This window comes from Dasypus novemcinctus, chromosome 3 (assembly GCF_030445035.2).
Source record: "Dasypus novemcinctus isolate mDasNov1 chromosome 3, mDasNov1.1.hap2, whole genome shotgun sequence".
Classification (NCBI taxonomy): domain Eukaryota; kingdom Metazoa; phylum Chordata; class Mammalia; order Cingulata; family Dasypodidae; genus Dasypus; species Dasypus novemcinctus.
The window spans coordinates 140,018,302-140,030,949 of record NC_080675.1 but is presented as its reverse complement, the minus strand read 5'-3'; the positions used below and the strand labels follow the sequence as shown (position 1 = coordinate 140,030,949).

General features: G+C 38.7%; 2 protein-coding genes across 6 annotated transcripts in view; one reads left to right on the top strand and one right to left on the bottom strand.

Moving 5' to 3' along the window:
• INTS14 (integrator complex subunit 14) overlaps positions 1 to 4,060 on the top strand; it is a 43,492-nt gene extending 39,432 nt beyond the window's left edge. For all 5 annotated transcript variants that reach the window (XM_071214248.1, XM_004453140.5, XM_071214249.1 and 2 more), the window contains 2 exons: positions 1,310 to 1,375; positions 3,161 to 4,060. In XM_071214248.1, the coding sequence (XP_071070349.1) occupies positions 1,310 to 1,375; positions 3,161 to 3,412 (318 nt within the window). In that variant the 3' untranslated portion in view covers positions 3,413 to 4,060. The remainder of the gene's footprint in view (positions 1 to 1,309; positions 1,376 to 3,160) is intronic.
• A 443-nt stretch (positions 4,061 to 4,503) lies between these two features.
• Positions 4,504 to 12,648, bottom strand: part of HACD3 (3-hydroxyacyl-CoA dehydratase 3) — a 56,080-nt gene continuing 47,935 nt past the window's right edge. Inside the window, exons 10-11 of the mRNA XM_004453138.2 lie at positions 12,515 to 12,646; positions 4,504 to 6,229 (exon numbers count right to left, since the gene is read on the bottom strand). Coding sequence (XP_004453195.1) covers positions 6,153 to 6,229; positions 12,515 to 12,646 — 209 coding nt within the window. The 3' untranslated portion in view covers positions 4,504 to 6,152. The remainder of the gene's footprint in view (positions 6,230 to 12,514; positions 12,647 to 12,648) is intronic.

The window sequence follows — 12,648 nt, the reverse complement described above, 5'->3', positions numbered from 1 at the left end:
GCCCCAGTGTTTTCTTCTAATAGTTTTATGTTAGCTTTTATATTTAGGTTGTTAACCATTTTGAGATAATTTTTTTATATGGAGTGAGATGGGGTCTGATTTCATCCTTTTGCCTATATAGTTACCTGTTTGACCCAACACCAACTGTTGAAGAGACTATTCTTTTCCCATTGAATGGTCTTAGCACCCTTGTCAAATATAATTTGGCCATAGGCATTTGGATTTATTTCTGGACTCTAAATTCTATACCACTGATCTATATGTCTATCATTATACCAGTACCACACACTATTTTGATTACTATAGCTGTGTAGTAAGTTGGGTTTTGTTGTTGTTGTTGTTGTTGTTGTTTATGTTCCATAGGCACAATGTGTACTAAGTTTTGAAATAGGAATTAAATATAAGTTCTCCAACTTTGTTTTTCTTTTACAGTTTTGTTTTGAATAGATGTTATTTTTAACAAGTTTTGAAAAAAGATGCAAACATCTCCATATGAGAAAAAAAAAGCCTTCACATGGTTAGTTCTTCCATCCTCATATAGAATCCAAGCCATAGCATTACACTATAATTCAACAAAAACACTTTTAAATGGGAAGATCAGATACTACTATTATCAAAGTATGCTGCTTTCAGGCAAGACACTCAGTGGTATTTCTCCTTCCTTTGTCATAGTCATTTTTACCTATTTTACAAAACTCACTTTTTGAGCCTTTATTTTTCCCCTCCTCCTAAGCACCTTTTCTCTATTCACTTCCAATGATTCTATCCTAAGCCAAAGGAGAAAAGCAGCCAGGCCAGCTGACCACAAAAGTAGCTTTGTTGACTGCATAGTCTCTAGCCCCCTTTCCATGGAGAGAGAACTGCATCCTGCATGCCTAAGGGGACAGGGGCCTCTTCTCTTCATTGGGAATGTGGGTTCACCCTCTTTCTTGCCATCCCTGACCCTGGCACTTCCCTGTCAGAAGGATCATCAGAATTACTTCCACCACCAGGTATAACTGAATTTTTTAAAAATTATTTTTCAAATTTTGTTTTGGTCCTGGGTATATTTCTGTAAGACGAGTTCATTTTTGTCACCAAAGGATTTCTTTTAGCAACCCTTTTGAAGGAGGAAAGTGCTTTAGTAATGTTGAACAGAAGAAAGAAGTTAACTCAGAAGGGGTCCTCGTCATGACACTGTAGTTCTGCTCTTATTTTAATTTCTTTAAACTCTTATTTTCATTTCTTCAAACATTTAGAGCCATCCTTTTATATTCTTTTCCCTTCTTACCACAGAATTCTAAGGTTGAATTCTTTTTACCCTTAATAGACAGATGTACAGAAGATTTTAAGAAATGCAAGGAAACTACCTGAAAAAACACAGACGTTCTATAAGGTGAGAATGTCAGAATTACAGTGGAAGAGATGTGTCCTGGGGATGTGCTCCAAAAATGAATGATTCACTGTAGTGAGAGTGTGGTGGAGCAGGTTGAACATGAGCAGGGATTAAGAAACGTATGACTTGAGCCCAAGTTTTTCATCAGTAAAGGCAGGAGAGAGAGGTCCCTCCTGGCCCTAAAATCCAAGAATTTAAGGGTTTAAGTGGTCTGGTTCTGTATATGAAAAGGGCTTTGTGTTGATGCTTCCATGAATGACTGCAGGAGGCAGCTGAAAGGACCTGTGGGGTCTTCTCCTCTAACCCTCCTCACTCCTAGACAGGTATCAAGTTGTACCAAGGTAACCCGTTTGTGGGACTTCATGGGATGGTGAATTGCCCAGAACATTTTCACAGCACCAAACAAGCTGCTTCCATGAGTGACTTCTTTAACTTACACATTTATTAACTGCAAATTAGTTGACTCTCCAGAATCATACATAGCTAATGGAACCATTGGTATATAGGGAATAAAGTTACAAGGGGTGGGGTGGAGTTGGGGGCATTTAGACTCACTCCTTTTTCTCCAATCCTTCTGATATTTGAGTGAAATTAATTTAATTGGTGGCAGCAGGCATGCTGTGTTATTCATGTCCTAGCTGGTCTTACCTTGCTAGTCTTGAAATTGGTACACACAGCCAGCCTCAGGCTAGGATCTTTTCTGGAGAATATACCTACTTTGTCTGGGTGTTATCTCATTACCTTTACATCACTGTTGTTTTCAAACCTAATTCTGTATTAAGCGGGTGAAGTTAAGCAAGAGCAGCTTTAATCAAACTTCCAATAGAGAGCTTCTCAACCACCCAGAAACCCCACACATAGAACTAAAGCCCATAGTCCATACAGCCCCATAATTACCACTCCTTACCTACACAGGCCCTGTCTCTCCTTGCAGTTTCCTACGCATGATCATTAGCTATCTATTCAAGATGACACCCTTGTACTTTGGCCTTCTGCACTTTCCTCTTGGTAACAGTTGACAATAGAGATAGTTGAAGGGCCCCATTTCTCTTCAGATTATATATATACTCCTACATATCACAGTTAGCTGGGGCCTCTGACAGCTGACTGCTTCAGTTCACTGCACGGGACAAAGAAAGGGTTATCTTCATTTTGTAAATGAGCCACTGAGACCAGAGAGGCTACACAACTTGTCCAGATAACATTAAGTGCTTGATCAGGGGATACTTTGTATTTCTTGGCTTCTACATCCAGGTTTTCTTTTTGTCATAGTCTTTCTGGCCAGACTCCTGACACCCCATGGTTTCCTCCAAACATGTCTGTTGTCATTTAGTCTGAGGCCCAGTCAGAAAGGCCTCAGAGGGTTAAAAGCCCTTAGAGATTTGGGGCAAGCCTTTTCCATTCCTGAGTTAAGAGGGGGGAAAGTTGTGTCCTGAAAAGTTACTAGGAGTAAATAATACAATGTATGCAAAGTGCCTTAACACCATGGTTGGCATAAACTGTGGTGATGATGACCTGTGTTTTTTTTCAATCCACTTACTGTCTTTATCTAACTTTTGACCACCTCTAGAGGAACCACTTTGGAGTCATATCATCACACCCTCTTCTTACTGGTCTTTGTATAAGCATTTGTTCTCATAAAAAATGCTCACTACAGTTTGGGGTCAAGGAGGATTTAGTTCTAATAATAATAGCTGAGCATTTAGAAAGTATGTGAATGAGAATCCATTCCAGGAGCATTGTGGATTATTTTGTGTTGTTTTTTTTTTAATGTATTTTTTTCAGGAGCTGAACCGTTTACGAAAGGCTGCCCTGGCCTTTGGTTTCTTGGACCTGCTCAAAGGAGTGGCTGACATGCTGGAAAGGGAGTGCACACTGCTGCCTGACACAGCCCACCCTGATGCTGCATTCCAGCTGACTCACGCAGCACAGCAGCTCAAGCTGGCCAGCACAGGCACCTCTGAGTATGCTGCTTATGACCACAACATCACACCTCTGCAGACAGACTTCTCTGGGAGTAGCACTGAAAGAATGTGATGATGACTTCTGGAGCTTTCTTTCATTTTCATTTCCAGAGTGAAAGTGATTTAGGGTAAACAGACAAACAAAAAACCTTTCCAGTCTGCTCACCTCTGCAATAGTACCCAAAGACCTCCCTGAAGCTGCTCAGAAGCACCACTTGCTGGTTTGAATGACTCTCCCACAGCCTGAGAAGGGTTCTGAAGAATGGGGGCTGGCTGGGCTTTAACTTTGCTTTCTGGGGCTCAGAATCTTTACGCCCCAAGAGACATTTCTTGCTCTCATGATGGGCATATCTGAAAAACTTGAATGACTCGCAAGCAAAGAGCTCATCCTCAGGAAACCTGCCCAGCAACAGCTGTCTGGCTTCCTGAAAGGGATTTTTTCATATTGCAACCATAAGGATGTTTTAAAGCTTCTGCCTTGGAATGAGCACTCCAGACCGTCTGCGGCTGGCTAAAAACAAGACCAACACCATTAAGCTTCAGAGCTTTCCATAGAACTTGGGCAAAATATACAGTGGTAATCCTTAGGTACTTTTGGTAAACCTTGAGATATAGACTTGAAAAACAGCAACCACATACATATATAATGATTCCTGTTTGAGGTTGGTTGTTTTTTTTTGTTTTTTTTTAATGAAAATAAAATATTTTATTTTCTATAAAATGGTCTTTTGGTCTGTTCTATCACCTAAATATATTTTCAACTTCCTCTATGGCACAAACTTATAAAATAATGAGGTTACCTTGGGTTTTGTGTTGAATTCTTTGCCTCTAACACTAATTAGGCTTCACTGTCCAAGCCAGGTGCAATCCAACTACTCTGACAGATCTCTGAATTCAAAGTCGGTTATGGCTCCGAGTCATCATCTAGCTTCATGACCTTGGATAAGTGATGGAACTTCTCCAGGCTTTATTTACATCACCAATGCATTTCAGATAGCTCTGTGGACCTCCTAAGGTACAAACCCCTCAGGCCTCTTAAATTCATTATACCCACTTCAACCAGAACAAATGCTTTTGGTTTAACATTGTACATTGTATTAGTACAAAGGGCTTCCTCACTAACAATTTAGAAGCCATTTAGACTAACTGATCTTTTAGCACAAATTTTAGGATTTTGATTGTAAATGTTTTAATAGAAATACACCATCTTTTTTGTTTCTCAGACAGAAATAAAAGGGTTTGTAACAATCACTAAGAATTCAGTATTCTGCCAAAAGGATGCAGCATAATCTACTGCAAGCTGATATGCCCAATTACACATAGGGACTGAGTTGAAAGAACATCAGAAGTCAGTACAAACAAGTGTTGACAGATTTACAGGCATGCAAAATATCCTTCAGTGCAATGAATTTTTTAAAAATCAGCCTTTGACAATTAGGTGTTTTAGGTCTAAGTTTCCATCCTGGGCTCAAAGAAACAGCATAACTCCATCTCCTTTCCCCAAGAACAGTGGGAATAGCAGAGCTGAAAGAATGGTTATGCCTTAAATCCTTTTACACAAGCATCACTTTTAAACACTTAATTTACTTGGTTTACTTGGAATGTACTGGAAGAAACTGCTTTTTTAAAAATGAGCAACCTTCATAATGTCTACATGTTTTTCCCTTCCCCTGTTGTTGGTGTGTTTCTGCCAAGAATCCCTTTTTTAAAGGATTGGCTGGTGGCGGTACAGCCATTGTTCCCTCTCAGTTTCCACTGTACTACTGCACACAGGTGAAAAAGCCAATCTAACGATAGCAGAATAAAACCAGGCATTTTCAAAAATTGTCCTAACACTCACTCTGATAAGCACGTAAGTATATGGACACAATGAGTGCAGAGGGAAAAGAACTGACTTTTTCATGTTTGTTCACAGCTTAAGACAGTTTTGAAGGTGTTTTTATTAAGTCTGACCTATTTGAATGCCTCCAGTTTGTCACTGGCATAGCCAGCAGCTGTCTTACTCCCAGTTTAACCCACGTTTGCTCCCTTAGGTCCCAGTAGCCATTTGAATTTGGAACCCTTCATAATACCATCATTTTCTAAATGTTTTATCTTTCTTTAGTGTTGAAAATAGTTCAGTGTAAGTTAGGAATGAAGTGATCACAATGTTAAAAGGTTCTGATTGGTTTCTCTCAAGTCCTTCTGCGCCTCTCCAAAGCCCACACTGGTAAGCACTATGTCATTTAGAGGCCCAAAAGATGGCAGATCTGATAGCTGTTCTTTAGCCACCACCCTGACCGAGAAATACTTTCAATGACTAAGCCTAAGCTAATTATCAAAAGATCAATGCCAACCCATTTAACAAGTAACTCCTTAGGTACAGAATATATTAGGTCCTACCTGAGTCATTTTTTTTTAGCCTCTATTAAACAATAATCTTGCTTTTCTTCACAAGCAATAGCTGAAAAGAACAAATCCCAATTGTGAGAATGGCCATTACCTTGTAGGGATAGGGCACTGAAGAAATATCCCTTGCCTATACGAAACTGACTGGACATGGAATGAGACAGGGGCAGGATTGAGCCTTTTGCTCTCAATAACTGAATACACAAAAATGAACCTGTCATCAGATATCAGGAATCCATGTCATGCAACTACTACATGAAGATAATACCTTAAATTCAGGAGAGTTACTGGGGGAAAGGGAGAGCTCCTCACTGAGAATTTAATTGTTTAAAAAACAAAACTATTACATCAATACAAGACGATAAAACTGTAAGAATTATAGAGTAAGCTCAAACTGATAAGAAGCCACAGAAAGGAATCTCTTTTTAGTGGATCTTTTTCTTTTTTTGTCCATAACGCCGCCTGCGCTGTTTATAAAGGTGACGGAAATTTATGTATAACCCTGAAAAAGAAAACAGGCCAATTAGAAGTGAGAATCTTTGTCTCTGACTACTTATGAACAGAAGCTCTTAGGGCAGGAAGTCTCTAGTCTGTTTTACATATCCCACAGCACCAAGCTTATTGTAACTGCTCAGGAAGTATAATTTAGAACAAATTATATCAAAGAACTAGACAACTCATTTCACCCCACCCCCCGTGGGTTTACAATTTAATTTTTTTCCATATTTTATGAAAATTTCAACCATAAAATAGGTTAACACCCATAATGTATATTTTTTAACTGTGCTTCTGCCGTGTACTGACACCCTGAGGGCTTCCCAAAAGGGCGAACGTAGGTCTCTGTTCCCCCAATACTAAAAGACTTAGGACTGCTGGCCTTTCTGGCTTCTTGGGTTTACTTTTTATAGCCCTCCTCTCAGTGTCTGGGGCAGCCAGCCTCCATGATGGCCCTCAATGATTCTGTGTGGTCCCCTCCCACCCTGTACGAGGATTGGTCTGTGTGATCAACAGAATACTGCAAAAATGATGCTACGTTGGAGTGCAGTGGCTCAACATCTGCCTCCACGTGGGAAGTCCCAGGTTCGGTTCCCAGTACTTCCTGAAAAAAAAGAAAATCAAACAACAAATGGAAAAATATCAACTCAGGGAAGCCAATGTGGCTCAGTGGCTGAGCACCAGCTTCCCATGTACAAGGTCCCAGGTTCAATTCCTGGGCCCCGGTACCTGAAAAAAAAAAGGCACTGTGGCTTCTGGAGTGATGTTGAGTAAATTAGTCGTATATAGAAGTAAAGGCTTAGTAATGCTAGAATAGCTACTATTGTTGGTAACAGGAGTATATTGTTTTTTGTTATTTCTTGAATAATTATTCATTTTGGTGTGATGCCTGATACTGGGGGTAGGCCTCCAAGTGATAGTAGGGTTGTTAGAGTATTGTTGTTAAGTTTGGTGTGTTGTTTCACATGAGTGATAAAGATAATGTGGTTGTTGATGCGGTGTTTATAAAGAGTAAATATTGTGATTGTTATTAGGTAAATTATTAGATTTAATACCTATAGTACTAGGTAAATTACTAGATTTAATACTATTAGTGAGGTGCTGTATATGATGATAGCTGTTATTCATCCTATATGTGCAATGGATGAGTAGGCTATGATTTTTCATAATTGTGTTTGGTTTAATCCTCCTCATCCTCCAATCATGATAGAGAGAATGGCTAGGGTTAATATAAGGTCTAGGTTTAAGGATGAATGGATTTGATACAGGATTACTATTGGGGCTAGTTTTTTGTCGTGTGAGAATTATCCCTGATATTAGCTGGATGCCTTGTGCTACTTCAGGTACTCAGAAATGAAATGGAGCTAGTCCTAGTTTTATGGCTAGTGCAATAGTTATTATATATGATGTGGTAGGGTTAAGTGATTTTATGATTGTTCATTGTCCGGAGTAATATAAGTTAATAATTACGGCTATTATTAGGAGTATAGATGCTGTTGCTTGTGTTATAAAATATTTGGTGGCAGCTTCTGTTGACCATGGGTGTGATTTGATTATGATAATAGGAATTATTGAGAATATATTTATTTCTAAGCCTATTCAAATTAATAATCAATGGGAGCTGATTATGGTGATGATTGTTCCTGAAATTAAGGTGATATAATAATAATGAAAATTATAGGATTTATTAGTACGGGAAGGTTATGAACCTATATTTTTGGGGTATGGGCCCAATAGCTTTATTAGCTGACCTTACTTAGAGTGTGGTGTAATATGGTAGCACGTAGATTTTTGAATTCTCAGGTGAAGTTTTAATTCCTGCGACTCTAGGAATAAGAGGGTTTAAACCTCTATGTTTTACTCTATCAAAGTAATTCTTTTGTCAGACACATTCCTATATGTGTGGTGGTACTCCTGTGAATGTTGCTGGAGCTGATAACGTGAAATATGCATAGTGCTAGTGTTAGCAGGAGGAAGTTTCTTCATATAAGTATATTAGTTGATCATAGCGGAAGCGTGGGTAGGATGCTCATACTCCTAAGAATGATATGGTGAGGATGAGGGTTTTTGTAATTAAATTTAGGGTATGTAGTTCTGGAAATAGTGGGTTATGTAGGGCACCAAAAAATAGGATAGCTGTTAGTGCGTTTATCATAATGTTGGCGTATTCAGCTAGAAAGAATAGGGCAAATGGTCCTGCTGTGTACTCAACGTTGAACCCAGATACTAGTTCTGATTCTCCTTCTGTAAGGTCAAAGGGGGCTCGGTTGGTTTCTGCTAGTGTTGAGATGAATCATATTATTGCTAGTGGTCAGAGGGGGAAAATTAATCATATGTGTTCTTGTGTTGTTAGGGCAGATAAAGTAAATGAGCCGTTTGTTATTATGATAGAATGATGGCAAGGGTTACTTCATATGAGATTGCGCTACTGCTCGTAAGGCTCCAATTAGGGCGTATTTAGAGTTTGTTGCTCATCCTGATCATAGAATCGAGTAGATTGCTAGGCTTGATATAGCTAGGATGAACAGTACTCCTAAGTTTAAATTAACTAGTGGGTGTGGTATTGGGATAGGAATCCAAAGTGATAGTGAGAGAGTTAGTGCTAGTGTGGGGGCTAAAGTATATATGAGTTCTGATGATGTGGATGGTCGTAATGGTTCTTTAATGAATAGTTTAATGGCGTCTGCGATTGGTTGTAGTAGACCGTATGGTCCTACGAAGTTTGGGCCTTTGCGTAATCGTATATAGCCTAGGATTTTTCATTCTAGTAGTGTTAGAAAAGCTACTGCTAGGAGAATTGGAATAATTAAACATAGGATGTTAATTATATACATGATGTTAAGAAGAGGATTTGAACCTCTGGGAATAAAGGTTTAAGTCTTATGCAATTACCTGTCTCTGCCATCTTAACTGGGCCCTGGTTTAGGACTATGTTTACGTAATATTTTAGGTTAAGATTATTTCATCTATTTTGGTTTAAGGTGCGTTTTGTAAAGTTGGCCTTATTTCTCTTGTCCTTTCGTACTGGGAGAAATCAATTATAGATAGAAACCAACCTGGATTGCTCCAGTCTGAACTCAGATCACGTAGGACTTTAATCGTTGAACAAATGAACCTTTAAGAGCGGCTGCACCGTTTGGCTGTCCTGATCCAACATCAAGGTCATAAACCCTATTGTTGATATAGGCTCTGAAATAGGATTGCGCTGTTATCCCTGGGGTAACTGGTTTCGTTGGTCAATTTTTTGGATCAATTAGTTTCATTGTGGTCTTGACTGGTAGGTCTTGGCACTGTTGTTCGGAGGTTTTGTTGTGCTCTGAGGTCACCCCAACCAAAATTAGTAGTTCATATCATTTTGTTTTGTACCTATTGGTTAATATGTTAGTGTTGTTGATCTAGTTAATTTAAGCTCCACAGGGTCTTCTAGTCTTATAGGATTATTCCCGCCTCTTCACGGGAAGGTCAGTTTTACTGATAGGGAATAGGAGACAGTAGAATCCTCGTTTAGCCATTCATATGGGTCATTAATTAGAGAACAAGTGATTATGCTACCTTTGCACAGTCAGGGTACCGCAGCCGTTAAACGTGTGTCACTGGGCAGGCGGTGCCTCTAATAATTGTAATGCTAGAGGTGATGTTTTTGGTAAACAGGCAGGATTCGTGTTTGCCGAGTTCCTTCTATTCCTTTAAATCCTTCCGTCATTATGCATGCCTGTGCTGGATTAACAAGGTGTGTGGCATATTATTATTTAGTGGTGTTTTAATGCCAGCTTGTTAACTATCAGTGGGCTGTCCGATCTGATATACACTTATGCACGGAGGAAATATTCTTGTTACTTATATTAACATTATCTCTTCTATTACTATATATTGGTCCAGTGTTAAGTTGGGAGGTGGCAATGGTTTTTGGTATTTGTAGTTGTTTTATTGTTGAGCTTCAATGCTTTCTTTATTGGTGGCTGCTTTTAGGCCAACTATGGAAATATTATAATGGCTTACTCTCCTGTGCAGGTTTAATGCCTGTTTCAATAGAGCTGTACCTCTATTGAGTATATTTAAAACTTATATTGAGATTGAAGTGTGGTTCTTGAGATAAGTTTTAAGTTGAACTAAGATTCTGTTCTGGACAACCAGCTATCACCAGGCTCGGTAGGTCTTTCACCTCTACTTACAGATCTTCTCACTATTTTGCGACATAGATGAGTTAGTACTAATTACTGTCTATAAGTAGCTCATCTGGTTTCGGGGTATTTGACTAAAGTTCTCTTTGCCAAGATTGTTCTAGTTAATTCATTATGCAAAAGGTAAAAGTATTTTAGTCTTTGCTGTTTTTACTATTACGTGATCTTTCATCTTTCCCTTATGGTTCTTTTTCTGTAGCGCCTAAGTAAAATTTCTGTCTCTTATACTTTTAGTACCTATGGGTGAATGCTTTAATTAATTATTGTGTGGTAGTAGTGTTGTAGTAGGTTTAGGGCTAGGTCTAGTTCAAAGTGGTCAGTTTGTCTGAAGTCTTCTGGGTGTAAGCCAGATGCTTTGGTTGTAGGCTACACTTTGGTTATCCAAACACACTTTCCAGTATGTTTACCTTGTTACAGCTTGTCTCTTCTCATATGGTTGCTGCTTAGCTAATATGTTTTGGTTTTGTGGCGTTTATAATTAGGGTGACAGGCGGTGTATGCGTGCTTTATGGCCTAATTCAGCTAAGCTCTATTTTTAGCTTACTACTAAATCCACCTTAGTCTTAAATTGTTTCATTAAGTTTTTCGTGGGTGTTCTTTATTAGAAAATGTAGCCCATTACTTCCCATCCCATGAGCTACACCGTGACCTAACGTTTTTATGTGTATTATTGTGCTCACTGTAGTACCTTATTAGAGTCTGCTGAAGATGGTGGTATACAGGCTGTATTAGCAAGGGATGGTCAGGTGTATCGGTGTTTATCGATTATTGAACAGGCTCCTCTAGAAGGATGTAAAGCACCGCCAAGTCCTTTGAGTTTTAAGCTGTCGCTAGTAGTACTCTGGCAAACAATTTTGTTTGTAAATTGTTTTGGTTTAGGGCTAGGCATAGTGGGGTATCTAATCCCAGTTTGGGTCCTAGCTATCGTGTAGTCAGATTAATTAAAGTCACTTTCATTGGGGTGTTTATTTTTTACTGAGGCTTTTTACAGTGTAGTAAGGATTTAACTTTATTATTTGGGTATCTTAAACACGCTTTACATCAATAACTATTAATTTGGGTTAATCGTATGACCGCGGTTGCTGGCACAAAATTTACCAACCCTTGATAATAACATAACTTAGTTAAACTTTCGCTTATTGCTTAATTTTTATCTCTGCTCTATCCCGTGGGGGTGTGGTTGAGGAAAGCGTTGTGAGCTACTATAGGAATTGATGTGCACTTGATGCTTGCTCCTTTTGATCTATGAGAGTTAGAGGGCATTCTCACTGGCGTGCTGATACTTGCATGTGTAATTTTGTTATAAATTAATAGTAAGGCTAGGACCAGACCTATGTGTCTGCGGAGTCACTAAGACTCATTTAGGCATTTTCAGTGCCTCGCTTTAATTTTAAGCTATGTTTACTGTTAAATTTAATTCTAATTTTTCAGTGAAAATTTTGAAAAAAAATTTTATGGGTTTGGGTGAAATATATATATATATATATATATATATATATATATATATATATATATATATATATATTTGAAAGATTACTTGCTGAGCCTTATAGTTTTTGGTGTTATTGTGTTGCTTTTGGGGTTTGACAAGGCTAAAAGTGACACTTGAATTCCGGCTTTTTGCAAGCGGGGGTGGGGGGGTTTGGCAAGAGAAAATAGTATATAAGTATATAGTATATAATAAAATTGTATATGCGTATGCATATGCGTGTACATGTGCTCTCTCTGAACACTTGCTCTGAGGAAAGCCGTATCTTCCAGAGACACCCCATGGCAAGAAACTGAAGCCTCCTGTCAACAGCCACAAGTGACCTAGAAACAGATCCTCCAACCCCAGTCAATTCTGCAGAAACTGCAGCCCCTGCTGACAGCTTGACTGCAACCTCATCAGAGACCTTAGCCAGAATCACCCAGCCAGGCTCCTTTCTGACCCACAGAAGCTGTGTGAGATAAGTTTTTGTACTTTAAGCTGTTAAATGATGGAATTTTTTATACAGCAATAGATAACTAATATACCATCTACTATCCCATCCTTTTATTGAAAATCTGAATCATTTAAATCTGCCAACAAAGAAGCAATAGAAAAATTCTATTACAGAGCCAATACTTACCCAAAAATGACATTATAAGATAAATCTGAAGAAAAAAGGAAAATCTAACTTTGATTTTCATTGGATATGGCAATGTGAAGCTGAATCTTCCTGTTTCATTGAATATTGGAATGGACTGGATCACTGAGACAGCT